Genomic DNA, 22,611 nt, shown 5'->3' with positions numbered 1-22,611 from the left:
TCATGGAGAGCCTGCTGTGCGTGGCTTGACTTTTACTCAACTATTGCAAAGGCATATCAATTTGTACCTGAATCTCTATAAAAATTACCTCTTTACGTAACTAAAAGGTTACGTAAGTTCAATGTGTTTAATTTATATTCCTTACGGGACGTTTTACGCCTTTATATAATAACAAGGAACTGAATTATTTTAGTGCATCGTTATACAGCCGTTTGAAGTTTTAAAATCAAAAAAATAACGGTAAAGTTTAGTTTTATTTTTTTAGTGCAGCTTACTTTTTGTATTGCACTCGTAGTGTTATTTTGTCTAGTACTCGTATGTTAATAAAATCAGCCAAAGAAATATTGACTTTGGACTGATATTTTACTAATATGAAAAAGCAAAGACGCTAAAACCGTTGTAATCACTGACTGCAAAAACTACTGAAACGATTTTACTGAAGTTTTGCATACTGATTCTTGATGATTCCGAGATGGTTTTTGCAAAGTTTTTTTCTTCAAAAAGATAATAACAATAGCGATAAACAAGCTCAAAGTTTTTCTAAAATAAGCTAGCTTTGAGCGTTGGTTCAGTAGGTGTCCGCTAGGTGTCGTCAAGGTAAAATTAAAGCCACTCAAAATTAAAGATAGTAAAAAGTAGTTACAACATGCCCCATCGAATTGTCGATTATCGTATAGTCGTCCATCGGCAGTACACCAAATACAGAGTTGTTAGTCGTGTAGCTGGGAATCCCGACTACCCATATCACTCTTCTTTCACAGGCAAGCAAAATAAATCAGTTTTCACCCCAGATCGTCAAAATAACCAAGTGCTACGAAAAAACATTCATTTTGAACGTCAACGTCTCTGGTGGAACACCAGAAGACGTGTCTTGCTAGAGCTCAATCTGCTCCAACACTTTCGAGCTTTGTGGCCGTTTAACGATCTGGTCTGGTGCCGTCAAAGAACTTTTTTCTTTAAATGCAAATCAGGGAAGACAGCCCTGAAGAGTACGGGCAGCCACATCGGCCTCTTTTTTAGTGGTCATCCCAACGGCATACCTACAAAGAAGGTATTCTCCAGGCTTACTCTCCTGACTAACAATGAATAGTTGGTTATCTGGGGAACGATCCGAAGACGAAATATTCCATAGTCAGTGGCGTATCTCCCTCCGTCACAGTCTTCGTACACAACTTTGACGTTATATCAGGAGACGTTGGGAGAGAGCTCTAAAACCGGCTCCAAAGCTTCAAACGTTGTAGTTTTCTTCTCAATCAGTGTGGTACTACAATAACAGACCAGAGAAGATCACCCTGAGATATAGAGGCAATTACGTTTGCTGGAAACTTCAGTCAAGAAAGAGTTTACTTAAGACGCTCACTGGTCCTTTCCAGGGTCTTTGGACGTTGAACTACCTTGCTAAAAAATATATTACTGCCTAACAAAGTTGAAGAAACAGCCTTTAGGGCTCACAAAAGTCTTAACTATGCCAAAAGTCGCAAGAAGTCGAATTGAAAGGAAGACTTCAAATGCATGTAATGAATACAATTTCAGGCGTCAAGAAAATGACGCTGAACATTTATCGAGATTAAAGCAGTATTCAAATCGATAAATAAAGAATTCATTAGGTGAGGGATCAGCTTTTCACTATAACTCTTATAGTAATCTCTTGAACCTTCCAGATTTTTTTATAGCTAAAAAATGTATTTGTATTTTTGTGGTGGTAAAGAATGTAGAGATTAAGCTACAAGACTTTGATGCTGTGGTAATAAAGTTGTAAGATGGGAAAAAAATTTTTTTTTTAATCATATATTTTTTGTTAGTTTTAAATCTTTACAGCTTTAAAAAATATCCCTGTTTGTAGATTATACGGGAAAACTGCAAATCAACGGACTTTTAGGGCCAACGATTATTTTTTGGCATAAGGAAGGCACTGTACTTTTCAGCATACTTATATTATTTTTACTTTTTACAGCTTTTTACTCGATTAAATAAACTGTATGGATTCCAAACAAATCTGTTTTTAATAAGAAGATTTTTGTTCTGAGAAAAGTCAGAAATAGATGTAAAGTTTTTAACTGAAAACGTTTTACATTAAGTACATGTCAACACACTACAGTGTTTTATTTATTGGTTCTCGGGCGAAGCCGAGACGGGGGACCGCTAGTTGTATATAAACCTTTCAATAAATAGAATAAAATAATGCTATAACAGTTTCATGTACTCACAACTAAACAATGTAATAATATATTTAATGTTAAGTTTGTATTGTGTACGTTGTACTCAAATCTCAATATTACTTAGTTTGATTATTTTGAAGCGCAAGTACTCGACAGAATAATACCACGAGTGTCATACAAAAAAAAAGCTGCACTAAAAAATAAAACAAAACTTGACCGTTTTTACTTTTTGATTTTAAAACTGTACAGGGATGCATAACGATGCAATGAAAATAATAGAATTTATTGCCATTACATGAAGGTTTCAAAAACTTCTTAAATAATTTTAATTTAACACATCAAACTTACCTCACCTTTCGATTTTGTCGAAAGGTAATTTTAGTGGGATATCATAATTTTTTAAGTGTTACGTCAATACTACATTCGACGTGCCCTTTTTTTTCTCATCGTCCTTCTCTTATTTTTCTGTCTGTAAGTTAACGTTTTCATTTTAACTCTAACACAATACACATACACTAGTGCCCCCCCCCCGTCACAGCTTTGCCCAAGACTACCTGTTCGTAAAAAGGCGGACGAACGTCTAATTATCTCTGGCCATTATGGAAATGATAAAGAAGCAAGATTCACGACTATTTATTATAAACCTATGATTTTCTCCACAAGCTATTTATTCGATGGTCAAGCTAGCTTAGGTGTACACCTATAGTGGTAACCAGACTAGACCCACAACCTGGAGAGCCCGATCAGTGCACATGCACAACCTGGAGAATACTGTTGATTCGTTTTTCATTAAAATTAAATAGAGCCACCTAGATATTACCCCAAAAGTAACTTTTGTATCTCTTTTTATACATAAAAATAAAAGTAAGTAATACCTCGAATTAAAGAAAATTTTAAGTTACCCCTATTATTTTTTACGTAAAACCCACGATTGCGTGCCATTCAATCCGGATATTAGTGACCAGGTGAGTGGTAAAAAAATGTATAGTTACCAAACAATTAAAGCTTGAACGCTACGTTGTTTGACGGTTGGTGTAAATGCTGATGGCCAAGCGAGTAGTTTCCATTTTGAAACCATTGGGCAGAGGGTGCCCAAGTATAAAGTTATACTTCTATGAAACTCTACGGCAGATAATATATGAAAATACTATACTTTCTATTAAACAATATTGTGTACGAAGGTGGTGTAAACTATCGCTGGAATAAGTATATATTGTACGTTTATTAGGTTATAAACGAAAAATGATAAAAAATATTTTACGTAGATGAGAAAAGTTTTAATTAAAGCCATGACAACATGTGCTAATTACATCTTTAACGTCACGGTTACATCTGTTACGTACGCTCGTACACTCATTTCTAGTCCATTTTTAATACCTACAATATATTTGTATCTAATGAGCTAAGCAAACCATTTAGTAGTGCCATTTTATTTTTAATAGAGTAGTATTATATGTCAGTGAATGTAGCTTCAGGACGTATATCCTACACAGGTTTTTTTACAGATATTTTTTAAACATTGAACATGTATTCCAAATAACATAAAAATAATTTAAAAAAGGCAGATCGCTCACCTAAATTTTTGTGAGTTAAATTAAAAAAAAAAAAAAAAAAAAAAAAATTGGTGGTCAGTGAGTGTTTGGATTCCCAAAGGAAAAGTTATACTTCTATTGCAGACAATATGTGAATAGAAAAATGTTTTATGAAATTTTGTTGTAGTTTAAATACGAATATTTAGTAATTGGATGTGGTTTCAATAAATATTTTAATTTTTCATCAATAAACAGTTATAAAAAATGCATATCATAGATAAGTAAAGTTTAAATTAAAGCCGTGGCATGACGTGCTGCCAGGCTCAACAGCACCAGGCTGTGCGCTTTCATCGAACCTTCCGACTGTTTCAAAATAACTTCCTATCACGTAACTCTAACGCGTCATGCTCCCATCTGTCACATACGTTCACACACTCATTCGTAGTCGTCTAAAATTGCATCTATAAGAAAATCATACATAGGAATTTCCTAATTTTTTGCTACGATTAATATTTATGAGATAAACCTATTAAATTTTCAAATAAACCAACAAAAGGTTTTTTTAAAAAGAATCAAAAAGAAGGGTTCAAGTATGCATAAAAGTGCATATATAGGTATACCCACGTTAGCAAAGTAATTGCCAACATTGCTGCATGTTTGCCTTCGTCTCATCTCTGAACTTTCACTCCGCTAAACGTGATAAACGTCCTTAAGTAAAAAAATCACCTTATCAGAATAAAATGTGATAAAAATAATTTAATGTATGAATAGAACCTTGTATAAATAAATTATTCATGGAAAAATGAGAAAATGTAAAACTGCTAGAAAAATTATTGAAAATTAAAAAAAAAAATTATAAAGTGGTTCTAACAGTTATTTTTACATTTTCAAATTACTAAATTATCAATGAATAAATTCATATTTAATAATATGTAAAAAATCTGCTGTTAAATATATAATTTTCTGACAAGTTATGAAAAAAGATTCTTTCACAAAAAAACATTAGCTTATTAAATAAATAATATATTAGTTGATATAATTTCTAGTTAATCAAATTAATCAATAAACAGTCAATAAACAACTAAATGAAAAATAAGTTACGAACCATACCACAAGAATAGGTTATTAAATTTCCAATTTTGGCATCGTTCGTAGCACAGCGGGTAAGATACGTAGCTTTTGTGTAGTAGTTTGCTGGTTCAAATCTCAGGAAAAGTTCTTTTTTTTTTTTGCAATTAAATTGAAAATGTGTGCTGTGGTGGCCTGACATGGCATGGTGTGGCGTGGTATAGTGTAGATAAGACTGGCGTGGGGCGATGTAGCGAGATGGGGCGTGATGAGGGGAGACCGAAAAGAAAAAAATCTACTTCCGTCACATATTATTTTCTGAAGGTCAGAATTCTGAAGTCGTTGATTTTCTCCAGCGTATAACTTGGCTATAGAAGTATAATTTCCAAAATTAATCTCTAACTCTATGTCGTGTGCCGCTAGTAAAAATGCTGGTAACGAAATGACTAACTTAATTTTGAAAAAGGAAACAACCTACAACTTTCAAACGAACAGCTGATTGCGTGCCGTTGGTACAAATATCGATAGCCGAGTAGCTAACTAACTTTCTTTACAATCATCAATCCTGTTACCACCTCAGTGCTCCGTCTCTAATACTTCTTATAAAATCCCTAGGCTGCTGAGTGAGAGCTTAGACCCGAACATAAAATTTACTGTTATGCTCCCTTCATCGTAACACAGAAAAATACCATTTATTCATATTTATTTGAAATAAGTCAATCAAATCAAATACTGTTTCTAGTTAGAAATACTGGATGTATCATTTAATGAAGTTTAAATAAGCTGTCTGCAGTGTACTGTCATAGTCCCACTCAATATCAAAGTACACTTTTTGTTCCTATTTATATCTTTTTGTTTGTTTTAAGGACTGTCCGGCAGACAAACATAAGACAGACCTTTTGGACTGTCTTAAGCTATGTAACTGAAACATGGATTCATTAAATCCTGTAACGGTTTGTTCAAAGCAGAAATGTTTAGCTCTGTTTGTGAATTTGCTAATTTTTTAAATATATTAGTCCGAAGAACTGGCTAAACTGGTTGTTCCAAAAACAGTTTTTTTATGACACATGTGAGTTTTTTTATGATACATGAGAGCTCCCCTAAAATACTTTCCTACTGTGGTATTAAAAGCTGCTGTAATACCTTTCGTTCGACCAAGTCCTAAATTACATAACTTTAGTCTCATCATTTATTAACTTACCAAAACATTACATGGCTTAATATCTTCATGTGCAACTCCTCCATATGGGTTGAGCAATTATGTAATAGCTTTATATAAATGCTCGCACAGATATCTCCTATTCTCTAGGCTTCAGTTATAGAGGTGTTTATAAAATTCCTCATACAAAATCTGTCTCAAACTGCAACTTTCAAATAGTTCTGTAAAAATGTAGCAGTGGGTAGAATTAGAGCACACCCTCATTGTCATTTTGATATTTCCATGCGAAACCCGATTTAAGACTGCTAGTTCCCGTTTAACGTTATTTTTGTTAAATGGCATTCTAATGATTTTAATGAGAAAGTTTAAAAAAATTGATCACCAGAGTGCAGTATGTTTTGTTACGTTATTTTCCATTGTCTCATCCTTTAGTTTTTTTTGCACTATATTGTAAAAAAAGGTTTTTGATGACATCTTTTTGCTAACTACTTTTTGTCACTGCAACATATATATATATATATATATATATATATATATATATATATATATATATATATATATATATATATATATATATATATATATATATATATATATATATACATAATATTATAAAGGCGCACAGTGGCTCGGTTGGCTAGGTTGCGCTACGGTACGCGGCAGACCGTGGTTCGGTTCCTGGTTAGTACGACTCTTGCGTGCAAGTAGCTCTGTAAATTTCCACATGTGCTTTTTCACCATGCAATGCTTTTCGTGAAAAAGATAGGCAACTTTCCACAGCAAGTTGCTTACCACAGAGATCCTTCGCACTCGATGTGATTTATATGAGATTATCACCGCACTAACGATTTAAAAAACTGTATCCAATATTGTAAAAATGTAACCAATAATGTTAAAATATGTAACGAATAAAGTAAAAATGTGTCTTTCTAAACAAGGCTTATGAACTCACTTACAGTAAAGTTTAAAAAAAAAATACTACGTTGGTAGGTATTTATTGACAAAAAATAAAATAAAAAAATGTTAATACATACAAGTACACAATGTGCACAAACCACAATAAAATAATCAATTTACTTACATTTTCGATCATCAACAGAAAATACCTTGTACTTGGCTTTTAAATAAAAAAATCAGAATTATTATTTGCCAAATTTACGCCAAGAACTTTTTTATCTTTAGTACATGTTGATCTAGTAGCAATTTTGCCAAAATATAACTAAATAGTTTTAAAAATTATCTTGTTGTTTTGACAAGGAAAATAAAAGTTGGAAATAATAACTCGAGTGGTAATGCTATCAAGTATTTATTAATATAAATAGCTTTTGATGTTTCGGCCCATACAGTTACATAATAACTAGCAGCCTCCCGTCTCGACTTCACCCAAGACTTACTGCATGAAACACCGTAGTATGTTGATTCATCATGTAAGAAGTTTTCAGTTAAAAACGTTACTTAAATTCTTGAAATTTCTTGAAACAAATTTCTTCTTATCAAAAATATTTTTGTTCGAAATTCATGCAATTTATGTGGTCAAACAATTAGCTGTAAAAAGACAAGAAAAGTTCTTTCCACTATAAAATAATTTTTGTCCTTTAAAGGTTGCTGATTCTCACTTTTTCACGTTACAATAAATAAATAGGAGTATTTGTCACAACTGTTAGGACTTAAAACTGACAAAAAAACATAATTAGAAAATTGTTTTTTCCAGTCTTACAACTTTCTTACCGGAGCAACTAAGTCCTAAAGCCTGATCTCTCAATTTTCTATCACCACAATAAATACAAATACATATTACTTTATTAATTAAAAAATCTAGAGGATTTAAATTATTACCGTCAGGGTTATAATAAAAAGCTTATATCTCACTTAATAGATTCTTTATTTGTCAATTTTAACGCAGCCGTTTCAATGCCGATAAATGTTCTGCGTCAGTTTCTTGATGTCTAAAATTTTATACATTTAAAACGCTTGAAGTTCTCCCTCTTGTGACTATAGGGATGATTGAAACTTTTGTGATCCCTAAAGCCTGTTTTTTGTCGAATTTGGTGAGGTGTAATATATTTGTTGACAAAGATAGTCCGATGGCCTTAAAAAAGACTAGTGAGCTAACGTCTTTCTTGACTGAAGTTTCCAGCAAACGTGACTACCTAGGTACCTCAGGGTGATCTTCTCTGGCCTGCTGTTGTAGCACTAGACACATCAGGAAGAAAACTACAACGCCTGAAATGTTAGAGCTAGTCGTGGAACTCATTCTCAACATCTCCTGGTATTACGCTGGAGACGTTGGTGTCTAAAGCACCTTTTTTTTCTCAGGTTCACCCAGCACACACCTCAGAGAGGATCGGTGATTCCTAGTTTAATGCTTAGAGTCAAAAGGGACGCTCGCCGCGAACAACTCGGTTTCGGGACGTCTGCTAGTGAATGACTGACTTGATTTAATAGTGGCCGACTTTTGATAGTTGACAAATCTTTGCCGGAAATGGTATAATGAAAATGTACTTGTTGGCAAGGTATTTGAACGTTTGAAGGCTCTAAAAAGAACCGATAAGATTGATGGTTAATAAGAAAACGTTAACACTTATGATGGCCCTGAAAAGTGCCAGTGTTGATACTTCCAGGCATTTCTTATTATAATTCTTGATGATGGAGCCAGCCGCAAGTAGCTTGACTCTTACCCTTGAAGTCTCTGGGCATGGAGATCATGCTGGAGAGAGGTACACGAAAGATTGTTGTTACCAGAATAAGCTATACCAAAAGTGATGAGCATAGAAAAATAACGTACAGGTCTTGAGATTTCTGCAACCAGTCTCACATTTTACATACTTATCTGGATCACTGAAAAACCTGTGACTAGTCGGTTTTATAACTATACTAGTACAAGTTTTTCAATAGCCTTGGTACAGGATTTTTCTGTACCATAGATAGTCTAGTAAATTTGTATACTGCGCATGGCTTTCTACTGTACCGTCTACCGCGCATAGTACGTGCGCTTATATACAGTGGAGATATGTATGTATATATATATATATATATATATATATATATATATATATATATATATATATATATATGCATACTTGCATACATGTATGGGATTGTCATTGTTATTTTGGCTCAATATGTAAATTGTTCTTTGCAAGTGAAAACCAATTATTATACGCAACAGGAAAGTGACTACACGTGCCTACTGAACTTATCATTATATCGTGTTAGATTCGTATCAATGTATTGAACTTTATATTGTGTTGTGGTGGATATACTGAAATCCTAACCCCTTGAACTTTTACAGCTACGTATGTGTGTATATATATATATATATATATACTGACATTCTGAATGCTCCCACTGGCCGACTAACTTTCTGTACTGGTACAGGAAAAACTCGTACCACGTATCGGATTTTGACGTACTAAGCATAAGGTTTAGCTATACTGAATAAGGTACTTTAAAGTATACTACCGTACCAAATATACCTGTACCAGTACACATTTTTCTTGTACAGAGTATCGAAAATACTTGTACTAACATATACAACCTGTTTTTCTGGTAACAACAATCTTCCGTGACGCCGCTAGCCGAAGAATATTTCGTCTTTAAGTCATTCCCCAGATAACCAACTGCTCATTGTTAGTCGGGAGAGTAGGCCTGGAGTATACATTCTCTGTGGGTATGCCGTTGGGACGAGTCACTGGTTGGTTAAGAAAACGGCCATATAAATCTGAATTGCTAGAGCAGATTGTGCTCTAGCTAGACGTCTCCTGGTACTACGTTGGAGACGTTAGCGATCGGAACGTCTATTTATTGACAGCACTTGTTAAACTTGGTGGTCTGGAATGGAATTCGATGTAAATCGCTTGTCCATTAGAGAACTGTGTTGTCTGTAGCTGAGATACCCAGCTGTATGACTCCCAGCTCTCTGCTTCGTGCACTGCCGGTAAGCGTCTGTGATATTCGGCAATTTGCTTGGGCATATTATAACCAGACTTACTTAATTCTTTTACAGGTTTTTTTGATTTTACTTTCACGCCACCTAGTGGATCCGTGGATTCTACTAAGCTAAAGTGAAAAGCTAGCGTATTTTTCAAAAACTTTTAGCGTACTTATTGCTATTTTTATCAATTTTTTAATATAAAAACTATACTTAAATCATCTAGGGAGTGTCAAAAATCAGTATGTAAAATTTTAGCAAGATTGGTTTAGTAGTTTTGGCGGTTAGCAATTGCAATGGTTCTTGTGACTTTGCTTTATATATTAATAAGACCAGGCCCTTATTAAATAAAAATTTTCTATAAACACCAAAACCTACAACGTAATGTAATAAGTTAAATATTTAAAGACCAAAAATTATTTTTTAAGTTTTTACTATAAGTATTACACACAATCATCACACTAGTGACTATTTCTAGCGTGCAAGATGGTAAGGTGGTGAATACAACAATTTTATATTTCAGAGTTTTTATATAGGTGTTACTGATATATTTATGCTATGTCTATGTACGCATCAGTTAACATTTGAGTAAAAGTAATAACAATACTAAAACTCGCCTTCAAACTTCAAAACTTGTAACGTGAGATTATGCAGTTACAATCTAAGTATTTTAAACAATTTTATTGATTAGGTCTTAATAACAAATTTATAATTATTCCTACATAGTATTCTGTTGAAATAAATTTTGTTAAGGTAAATAAAATTTATTTTTACTGTCACAAACTTTGAAAAAACGCGGTACCAATGTTAAAACACTCATCCTGTTAAAATTTCAGAATACTTGTAATGTTAAAGTTATGTTTATTACGGTGTAATATCGACATTTTTAATAAATCGAATAAATAATTTTAAAAATCTACCAATATTGCACTGCAAGATAAAGTACAAACTTATTACTTATAACTAATAGATCTCTTTCTACCCACTACCCACAGCAACAGCAGCAGCAACTCAGTAAAAAATTTATAGCTATTAATATGCCTATAATATATATATCTATAATGATAGCTATAACTATCTATAAAACAGCTATAATAATGTACAAAATTTAGCTATAAATATAGCTATAAACTACAGCTGTAAACATTTTACAAATATGTAATATTTTTGAAAATTTGTGAAAAGATTACAGCTCTAATTTATAGCTATATTTATAGCTGAATTTTATACATCATTATAGCTGTTTTATAGGTAGTTATAGTTATAATTATAGCTATAATTTATAGGTATAACTATAGCTATAAATTTTTAACTGAAAAATAACAATTGTTGCGGGTTTGGGTTCATCACGAGTCATGTGTTACAAGTAGATCCGACTACACTAGCGCCCCAGTGAGGAGTGAACTGTATAGGCTTTCATGACAAAATACCTGTAGCCAACGTTACATGCTGTTGGCAGGACTATTAGTTTTAAGAACACGCTTATACCAATCCTACATAAGAAAAGTTTGGCCCGCAGCTAACTTAACAATAAGACTTTTTCGTGAACACTGTGCCTAAAGGAATCTTGTTTTGAGAATTTTTAAATAAATATGTCTCATTTTCGTTAATATAACGGCTTTATGGCCCATATTTATCACACAGACAATAATAATCGTATTTTACTTTTAAAAAGTTATAGTACTTAAAGGACTTATTAGGAGCCTGACGTATATCTTTTACCTACTAAAACTTTGAAAAAGTAAACTGTATGTATAAAATAAATATTGTAACATGTCAGGCCTCGCTCACTTACTTATAAGTAGCAAGGCATGGTATGTGGGTATTTCATTACAGGACTAAAGGGATGAGACTAATAGCTGGCACTTGAACGTGCATTAATGGAAGGCACCAATGTTTCAGCATACAGTTGTTATCCATATTTTCAAACAACTCAAAGCAAGTACTACATGAAAAATTACACTGCCTAACTATCCAACCTTGCCTAATTTAATACGGCCTTAGCTCTACTGGTAAAGGTTCGGTAGTTGCTGTTTGGCACAATCCTTACGCTGTAGGGACGGAATATAAGGTAGTATACTATTGGGATCCCAACACGTCACGTGACTTTCACGATGTATATAACCGAGTAGGGGTCAATTAACATAGGTCTAAAGGGTATAAATCTGCTTTTATTTTTTTTTTACACCTGAAATGATTGTAATACTGTAAAAGCTGGCAAATAACCTGTTTCGCCAGAGTTATAATCGTTTCTAGCGAAAAAAAAATAAAAACCTATTTGTCCCCGTAAGGCCTATATTAATTTATCCCGACTTAGCTATATATGATGCGAAAGTCACGTAACGTGTTGAGATCCGAATACACCTATAGGTCTACCGTTTCACCGCTGCAGACGTGCACGGATAGATCTCTGGTACTACGGTAGTATGTATAGCCGCGTGCAACAGTAGTATAGTGCGTCGTATATGACTGTAGCACCCGCACACCACAACGAAAGTATATGGCTTCTGCTACCGTAGTATACAGGCCTCCGTGCAACTGCAGTGCGTGAACTATACTACCGTTGCTTCTGCCTTATACTACAGTTGCAACGCTGATATACTGAATTGGTATATTACCCCGCTTACCAACTTTGCTCAGGAGCCATACCAAATCGGTATTGACGGCCCAAGCAAATGTGCACACACACACACACACACACGTAAGGATATATATATGTATATATACGTCGTTTGATGCGGTGGTGGCGGCGGCGGCGGCGCTGCACTATACATATATATCTATAACCTCGTGTTTGCCGCTCGTTGGGATGTATATGTATATATATATATATTTTTTTACAAATTATTGCAAAATACGTACTGCTATTTGTACGAGATTAATTTCATTGTATTTAACAAAAATAAATAGTTAAAATATATACGTTGCTATTTGTAAATAAAAATAATTTTCAAATGATTTATTGGTAAAATACATGTTTTTCATTATGATAATCTTTTATTCATTTGCCTAATACAATACGAGTCCTTTTTTGCGAAACAGAGGCTATCAGCATGAACCTTATTTTTGCAATATACTATTGAGGGCTATTTTAGAACGCGTAGAGCTGTTGAAAACGATGTATGTGTAGTTAATTACTATTTTATTTCGGATAAAATCACCTATTGTATACATTAATTTCAGCAGCGCATATATATGCGTTTATTAGATCGCCTCCGGTGTATGCTATACTGTACGAAGCTCGAGAAAATATTATAATGTTTATTGCATATATATATATATATATATATGAGGCATTCTCCGTCAACTCGGCCACCCCCACCTGTCCAAAATTGGGTACGATTTTTTCGGGCATCTTTGGGTTCAAATTAAAGCTTATTACCTCTAGTTTTAAATGCTGAGTGGCGTTTGTCGAATTTCGAAAATGGCGGACCACTATGACGCAAACAAGTCAACCTCCTACGGATGAAAAAACAGTTATTTTAACCTAACACATGCATCACTATTTAGAAAATCGTGCAAATATTTTTTTCTTATGTATTTTATAACGCTGATGACGAATTCACTCTTCTTATTTAATGAAAACCAAATGTGTCGTTCCTAACCTCAAAAAACCTATTAAAAAGTAATTTTTAGCGTTTAACAATCCACCAACTCATACTAAAGAAATAGGTCTTTGCTAAAAAAATAACTCTAATTTTTGGGAAATAATGTAGGTAACTTGTTTTTATTTTTTCAATCATCTAATATACAGTCTATCGATTTTCTAACTGTACTTTTAGGTTTTGTTTACGAGGACGATAACTTTTGGTGAATGCAAAGGTATGCAAATTAACAGACACAAAAAATTATGTTATTTTGTTTAATTGTATGTAAACTCAAAGCCATTTGGGGCATTTGAAAATCTTTTTACAATCATTTTTTTTCCTGGTAATACTACAAAAGAATGATTTTTTTGTATTTCAGGGATTGGTGGACCATTAGCAAATCTATTTTTCAGTCTTCTTTGTACTCTTGTATGATCTGCACTGCTGTAAAAAAATACTTCGATTTTTTTACAATTTTTTTTACCCCATTCCAACAATAATTTATGATTAGTTATTGACTCCGTCGGCTTAGCTAATAAACTTGCTCGAGCTGCTTCACGTTTGAATGTGCCACCAATGGCATCACACGATCTTTTTCCATGGGCCGTGGCGTTAAAATGCCATTCTGCTGCGATCCCGAAGTCTGCTTCATGATTGATCAAATTATGTAATTGAAATCGATTCTTAAAATGTTTTTTTGCTCCATCTGTTACATAGATAACTTTTTTAACAGATGGAACTGTTTTTCTTATATGCGGTAAGAGAAGTTCTTGAACTGTGTAAGCAGCTGCAGTATCGTGCTTGGTACTGTCTGATAAAACTATCAGGCTCTTATGTTCCACATCAGTATCCGGTTTAAAGTAATAAACAATAGAAAAGACAGAGCATTGGTCGTTGTTGAAGTGGAACGCTTGAGCCGCATCTTGAATGACGTATTTATAGTTCTCAGAGAAATCCATATGAATTAAAACCTCATTAGAACACAAATTTTTTTTTCGATGTTCGAGATATAGTTTTTGCTGTTGAACGATGTATGCATGAGGTTTTAATAATAACAACTTCTGACGCAGCTCATGAAGAAATTCTTCAGCCGGAAGAACCACTGTCTGCAAAGTACATCTGTCTGTTGTGGTCCAGGAGCTGAATTGAATTTCTGTGATATTCCAACTTTCAAAACATTGCAATAGGGTTTGTAGCAAATCTTTAATATCAGGGCTTTTTGCGCATTCTCCTAAGTGACAGGAAACTCTATTTTCATGACAAACTATTTGTTCTAAGCAATCCTTATAGTTTGATATGGGTTTATCAAAATCTTTTGTCAATTTCTCAATATTTATGGCATCTAACATCAATTTGCAATTTTGATGGATCGTACATATACAAACACAATGCGTACCACTAGCTCTGGCTAGTATACAATTCTTGGGTCTTAGCTTAGCAAATGTACTGAATCCAACAGCGTTTTTTATGTTCTCAGTTTTATATTGTAAATACAAATCTTTTAGGTCTGAAAGTAAAAGACGCTTTTGTACTAATGCACGATTATAACCTTCTTTAATAGATACTACATCCTTAACGCCAGGCATAACTCTACTGTTGCCATCGCTTTTGTAAAAATTAACGACCAGAGATACAGTTTCTTGTGGTAATTTTTTACCGACTTTCGTTGCGTAAGTACTAAAAACACCATTTGAAGCCTGAAGGTCTTTTGCCTTCTTTGCAAGGTACCTGCTACATTGAAATTCAGCAGCTATTTTGCATTCACTCCGAGATACTGGTGCAACAGTGAGAATTCGCAGTTTGTCTGGATGGCCATCACGTAAACTTAAGAATTTTTCCTTAATACTGCTTAGCATCGCTTCAAGTTCCATTTCTCTTTGTGATCGAGCATTATTTGAAAAGTTATTGTGAGGTTGATAATTATTGTCAGAAACAGATGATATACCGTCATCATTGGATTCTAAAAAACTTTCATTGCTATTATCTAATGAACTTTGATTGTTAAAATTCACTACAGTACTAGAATATTTTCTGCATTTGTGACAAATTCTTGACTTCTCATTTAAATTTGGGAACTTCCTCTTCAATTCTTTCGACACGTTCTCAAGGACTGTCCTTTATGCCCATCATCCAATTGAAAGAGATTACAACATCTGTCTAAATGACTAGCAGATTGGGTCGTCATTTCAGTGAACAAACGTTTGCAAGAACTATTAAGGGCTACTATAAAGAAAAGAAGAGTAAACGATTAGTTCAATATCAATCATATATTACTAAAGTACATGAGCACAGCGACTCAAAAAATTTCTTATATAATATCCATATACTGATAAACGTAAGTCGTATAGGGAAATAGTGCTGCATTAGTTATGATATTACAAGTGCACATAAAGCAACCAACTTATATGAATTTCAGGACGCACGAGTCATCATAGCAGCCAAGTGAGTAAGCTGCCCATAAAACAATTAAGTTTTGGGTATGAAATTTCTATTCCATATTATGTACTTATAAGTCCCTCTTCCTTAATTGATTTCAATTGAAATCAATAAAACATATCATTAAACATCAATGTATGAAACAATAAAGCAACTTACAATGAGCAGGTGCTAAAAACAAGTGCTAATTTTTCTGATACAGGCGTTTCTAAAAATAACGTTACAGTAGTACTACAAAAAATAGGGTTTTGCGATCCTCTGCTATTTAAATACTATGGTTATAGTATACTATGTGTAAAAAATATGGAAAATATTAACACAACGTAAGAAACAATGTACATAACAAACCACAGTGGCGTAAATAAAGCCAGACTGTATGTTAAGTGTAGACTATTAAAGAAAAGCGTTACTGGATTTAACTCTATTAGCGTGGTGTCAGTTTTGGTACATAGTTCGTGATAAAATGAAATTTCTTGTTAAATAACATAAGTTCTTGACATTATAATATAATACGATGTACAGACAAAAACTAAACATCAAATAATCTTTTAAGCATGAAAATTTTTTTTAATTAAAAAAATGAACAGACTGGATTTACTGGATTTGACACTATTACCGTGGTGTCAGTTTTGTACATAGTTCGTGATAAAATAAAATTTCTTGTTAAATAACATAAGTTCTTTACATTATAGTATAATACGATGTACAGACAAAAACTAAACATCAAATAATCTTTTAAGCATGAAAATTTTTTTTAATTAAAAAAATGAACAGTCTGTCTAAAACCTGAAAACTTATAAAGTCATTTAAAATTTGATTCTACATCACTAGTACCGCTTCGCTTTAGCTGACTTATAGATGTGCAAAAAACACTGAGACGTTTGGATCAGAAATAGAAATTTGTGATATACAATGAATTTTACTGCGAATAAGCAAGCGAAATATAAGATTTTTTTGTTTTATTCTGAGTCTTTGTACTCATATCCATAAGCGATATATTATTTATATTTAATAAATCTCACTTTTTTTATAGTAACCATAATAGTAGTATTAATATTACTTAACTAAATCAACAGCCCAGTTCTCTAGCCATCTGAACAGATGATCTAACATTTTTGTAATACATGCTGGTCATAAAGTAAAATCCCTAAGAATGCAAATGTTTATGTGCATACCTTTGCATTTACCAAAAGTTTTTGTCCTTGTGAACAAAACCTAGAAGTAAAGTTAGAAAAATAATAGACTGTATATCAGGTGATTGAAAAAATAAAAACAAGTTACCTACATTATTTCCCAAAAATTAAAGTTATTTTTTTGCAAAAACCTATTTTCCACTGGTTAGGAAAACTCACAGTATTTCTGATTAAGGAACAGATTAACTGTATGTTGCGTTGACAATGATACACTCAAATGTTTTTCAATTATAATGATGAGGATTTCTTAAAACAATGGAGAACAAAAAACTAATTTTCCCAAAGGTTATTGAGGTTAGGGACGACGTACAGAATGTAAAGTCAAAAATAAGAAAAGACTAGAATTAAAAATACGCTCATGTGAGTTTTTTCTCCAATTCATGTTAGTTAGGACTGTAATCGAATGCAACTGCTTTTTTAAAAGGTTTTTTGAGGTTAGGTGCAGCAAACAGTCGCTATAACTGAAAATAGGGTGATTTGGCATTGAATCAATAAAAGTAAGTACAAAAAAGCTTTTCTTTTTTTTTTTATCAGTACTTGGTCGATAGTTTGCCATGAAATATTTGATTTTAATAGATTTTTTGAGGTAAGGTTTGAAAATTAGTACTTATGATCAAAGGAATGGTTACTTCTATATTAAATTATTGAAAATACATACCAATAAGATTTTACATTTTCTTTATTATGAGTTGGTGGATTTTTGAACGCTAAAAATTACTTTTTAATAGGTTTTTTGAGGTTACGAACGACACATTTGGTTTTCAATAAATAAGAAGAGTGAATTCGTCATCAGCGTTATAAAATACATAAGAAAAAAATTTTTGCACGATTTTCTAAATAGTGATGCATGTGTTAGGTTAAAATAACTGTTTTTTCACCCGTAGGAGGTTGACTTGTTTGCGTCATAGTGGTCCGCCATTTTCGAAATTCGACAAACGCCACTCAGCATTTAAAACTAGAGGTAATAAGCTTTAATTTGAACCCAAAGATGCCCGAAAAAATCGTACCCAATTTTGGACAGGTGGGGGTGGCCGAGTTGACGGAGAATGCCTCATATATATATATATATATATATATATATATATATATATATGCAATAAACATTATAATATTTTCTCGAGCTTCGTACAGTATAGCATACACCGGAGGCGATCTAATAAACGCATATATATGCGCTGCTGAAATTAATGTATACAATAGGTGATTTTATCCGAAATGAAATAGTAATTAACTACACATACATCGTTTTCAACAGCTCTACGCGTTCTAAAATAGCCCTCAATAGTATATTGCAAAAATAAGGTTCATGCTGATAGCCTCTGTTTCGCAAAAAAGGACTCGTATTGTATTAGGCAAATGAATAAAAGATTATCATAATGAAAAACATGTATTTTACCAATAAATCATTTGAAAATTATTTTTATTTACAAATAGCAACGTATATATTTTAACTATTTATTTTTGTTAAATACAATGAAATTAATCTCGTACAAATAGCAGTACGTATTTTGCAATAATTTGTAAAAAAATATATATATATACATATACATCCCAACGAGCGGCAAACACGAGGTTATAGATATATATGTATAGTGCAGCGCCGCCGCCACCGCCACCGCCGCATCAAACGACGTACATATACATATATATATATCCTTACGTGTGTGTGTGTGTGTGTGTGCACATTTGCTTGGGCCGTCAATACCGATTTGGTATGGCTCCCGAGCAAAGTTGGTAAGCGGGGTAATATACCAATTCAGTATATCAGCGTTGCAACTGTAGTATAAGGCAGAAGCAACGGTAGTATAGTTCACGCACTACAGTTGCACGGAGGCCTGTATACGTACGGTAGCAGAAGCCATATACTTTCGTTGTGGCGCGCGGGCGCTACAGTCCTATACGACGCACTATACTACTGTTGCACGCGGCTATACATACTACCGTAGTACCAGAGATCTCTCCGTGTGCTAACTGTCACACTGGATGCGGTTACCGGGAGATCCGATGGGCAGGTGTCGGCACTTGGACACGATAGTCCTTGGCAGCGGGCAGGTATTGGCACTTGGACATAATAGTCCTTGGTACCGCGTGTGTGTAGGTTGTTGCAACAACCCAGGTCATCAACAGGTATAGTCGTTGCTGCGTCTCCTGCTGTTGCTTGGTGCTGCTCAATGTTAGAAATGTTATTTACACACGCGCTTGAGAAAACGCACGCTAACGATGTATATCGTTGCCTCCGAAATGACACGTCACGACAGAAAGCACACAAGAGTGAGAGTGCTCCTCTTGCTAGCCCGCTCATTCGTGCTGCCTTGGTGCCCTAGCTACCTGCATGTGTTGGTACACACACACACACCAACTTTTACGCAGGGTCGACACGTCGACAGTTGGCCATGCTGCCCATAGTAGCCATAGGTGCAGGTACAAATGGACCTTGGATACGGTAGGGTTATTACACATTGTACCGTCTCTCTTCTTGTCTGCTACTGCTAAACATATATATATATTTACGAGCTCGTCGTTGGCTCACTTGGTTAGCGTGCTAGCCATTGATACAACACATCTCAAAGAGTCATGGGTTCGATTTCCAGTTGGGGTACTCAGATTTTTTCGGATGGTCTTTTCCGGAATCCAATTCATGATACTAACTTAGGATTAAAAATTAGTTTTAACATCCAACCCACAGTTCTCAACCCAATGTACGTCAATAATGTTATATTCTGTAGCTATAAAAGCCTTTGAGGACTTCATAAAGCTTTCAAATAAATACACTACACAAATAGGTATTTATATATATATATATATAATATAAACAAAAGTTGTAGCTTTATCTAATAGGAATATTGTGCAGCTTTGTTCACTAATAGTACTTTGATGGGTGACCGTTGAAGTCAATGATTGTTTTAGTATCTTATTTCACGAAATTGATCGTTTGAGATAAGCATAATTTTAGTTCTAGCACCTGTACCTACAAAAATGAAAATTAAAATGAAAAAAAAACGAATAGTCAATAATTAATTATTCATGATTAATTCTCTTTTTCCAGTTTTAACATTATTTAAATTATTTATGTGAAGAATCGTCATAAAATATAATTTCTTAACGTGCCATCAAAACAGGTAATTTTTTTCCCATAAATTTAGGTTTCAAGTTAGATATGCTTTCTGATGAACTGTTCCAAATATTATAGGAGGTGCAAAATTTACTCAAGTTTTTCCAGTGTCGAAACGTGAAAGCTTTTATGTGATGTACGTTTAGCTAAAAAATTAAATAATTTTAACTCAAACAAAACTGTAGGTGATAAAAATAAAGGACGTTTTAAAACTCTTAGAGCTACTGTTCATGTTATTCAAGGTTTTCATACAATAAAAGTAAATAAATTACACATCATGGCTTTTAGATTAAAAAAAAATTTTTTTTTCAAATGATAACATAAAGCATTATAGTATTGAAGACATAAGGCTCTTTATTGCACTTCGTATATTTATGTTTATAATACTTTATCAAAATAATGAGTTCTAATGTATGTATTTAAAAAAGTATTTATCCAATATTTAGCACTAGAAAATACTGAAAATAACATGCATATTGTACATAATTTTTTTAGTACTTATTACTTTTTTAAGAATATAGTTAAGTTTTTTAGTACTTCATACTTTTTAATAAATATAGATAATTTTTTTATAGACTTACGTATAATATGATCATTGAACATTTTTTTATAAGAGTGCTGACGTGTATGAATATTAAATCAAAATGAATATTACAGCACACAATCGTAAGCCCCTAAAAATTTTTAACAATTAAGTATATTTTACTACTGTGTAATAAACTCTTGAATATTAAAATATTGCAAAAACTTTTCAAGAAGTCCAGAAGACTTTCTATTTTATACGCTTATTATGCTATTTTAGTCGTTTTCCTCACATACAATTACTTTTATTTTACATACTCTACTAAGAACAAATAATTATTACATAACTCTTATATGCTTCCAGATAATTTATGCATGGGCCAGAGATGCTCCAGCACTGATATTACCTGAAGGAGTAGGATTTAAAATAGGCAAGAAATCCCGTTTCAAATATTTAGTGTTGCAAGTCCATTATTCCCATGTTCAACGCTTTGAAGACGGCAGTACAGATGATTCTGGAATAATTTTGCACTATACGACCCAACCATTGAAAAAACTAGCTGGAGTCTACGTTCTAGGAACTGGTGGTGGTATTCCACCTCACAGCATCCAATACATGGAGACATCATGCAGAATTACGGAAAATAAGACCCTATACCCTTTCGCATACAGAACGCACACGCACGCCTTGGGTAAGATTGTAGCTGGTTACGTAATAAAAGATAACAAATGGATCAAGCTGGGTAAAAGGGATCCTTTGACACCGCAAATGTTTTATAAGACGTTTAACAATGTCACCATAAATAATGGAGATGTGTTAGCTGCTCGGTGCACAATGCAGAGCGAACGTGACAGCTGGACGCTTATAGGGAATACGAATAAAGATGAAATGTGTAACTTTTACTTGATGTATTATGTTGAAAATGACGATCCATTGAGCGAATCATTTTGCTTCAGTATGGGTCCACCGACTTATACCTGGCAGAAAGATCATTTAAATAACATTCCCGATGTTGAAGCTTCAACATTGTAATTCATGTTTGCATGGTATTGATCAATCAGTCAAATTATTTTGTGATATTTGTATGTATTCTTAAACATTTATGAATTTATTTAGTTTTTTATGTTTAAGTTTATACTATGTTCTTGTTTTTTTATTTAATATGTTCTTATTTATTTATGTGTGTAAATATCTTTTAGGTAGAAATTTTTCTAAATGTATGTAACTAAAATAAAATCCAGAATATAATAAGTGTCCCTTGTCAATTATCTATTTTTTATATACTTTTTTAAACTGTAAATCAAATGACAAAGCTTTTTGGAATAATATATAACATACCTAAGTCAACAAAATAAGAAATTTCTTCGGTTTAATCAGAAACTTTCTTTTTCACTGTCCAACGTATGAATATTTCGTTTCTGCCCAACGAGTTCCGAAATGATACATTAAGTCGCTAGGGTATAAAGTACATATATAAGCGCCCGAAGGGCGCGATTGTTACATGTTGGTGCCGGAGTCGCGTACTTATAACGTTTTTCTTACCGAGAGCACAAAGTGCAATTTTGTGACCGTGGGCACACTTTGCACCCGGTAGATCACTTTTTGCCCTAAGGTAGAAAAGTACTTTGGGTCCGGAGGACGCAAAAACTTTTTTGCTCGTGGGCTCAAAGTCATTCCAAGGGTGCAAAGTGTAACCTGAGGGCGCAAAGCCGCAGTTGCACTTGGGGCCCATGGTAAGGAATAGTAGTTTTTGTAGGATAAGTGCCATCGTCTCTGAAGCTATTTTGCGGCCTGAGGGACCTGCAAAGCAGGGCCCAAGGGACGTAAGGTAGCCGCGGAGCGATGGCGCGTACGTGGTGAATCCTATTTTTCCCACCGAGAGCACACCCAACCCGTAAAAACATCCAAAAG

General features: G+C 33.6%; 1 protein-coding gene across 1 annotated transcript in view; it reads left to right on the top strand.

The window, feature by feature from the left end:
* Phm (Peptidylglycine-alpha-hydroxylating monooxygenase) overlaps positions 1 to 21,943 on the top strand; it is a 70,937-nt gene extending 48,994 nt beyond the window's left edge. Inside the window, exon 3 of the mRNA XM_089596715.1 lies at positions 21,064 to 21,943. Coding sequence (XP_089452841.1) covers positions 21,064 to 21,732 — 669 coding nt within the window. The 3' untranslated portion in view covers positions 21,733 to 21,943. The remainder of the gene's footprint in view (positions 1 to 21,063) is intronic.
* The last annotated feature ends 668 nt before the right edge of the window (positions 21,944 to 22,611 follow it).

This window comes from Copidosoma floridanum, unplaced genomic scaffold (assembly GCF_036245765.1).
Source record: "Copidosoma floridanum isolate Cflo_tuat_1 unplaced genomic scaffold, Cflo_Japanese_pri ptg000030l, whole genome shotgun sequence".
In the NCBI taxonomy this organism is placed as follows: domain Eukaryota; kingdom Metazoa; phylum Arthropoda; class Insecta; order Hymenoptera; family Encyrtidae; genus Copidosoma; species Copidosoma floridanum.
This window is presented reverse-complemented; position numbering and strand designations above follow the sequence as displayed.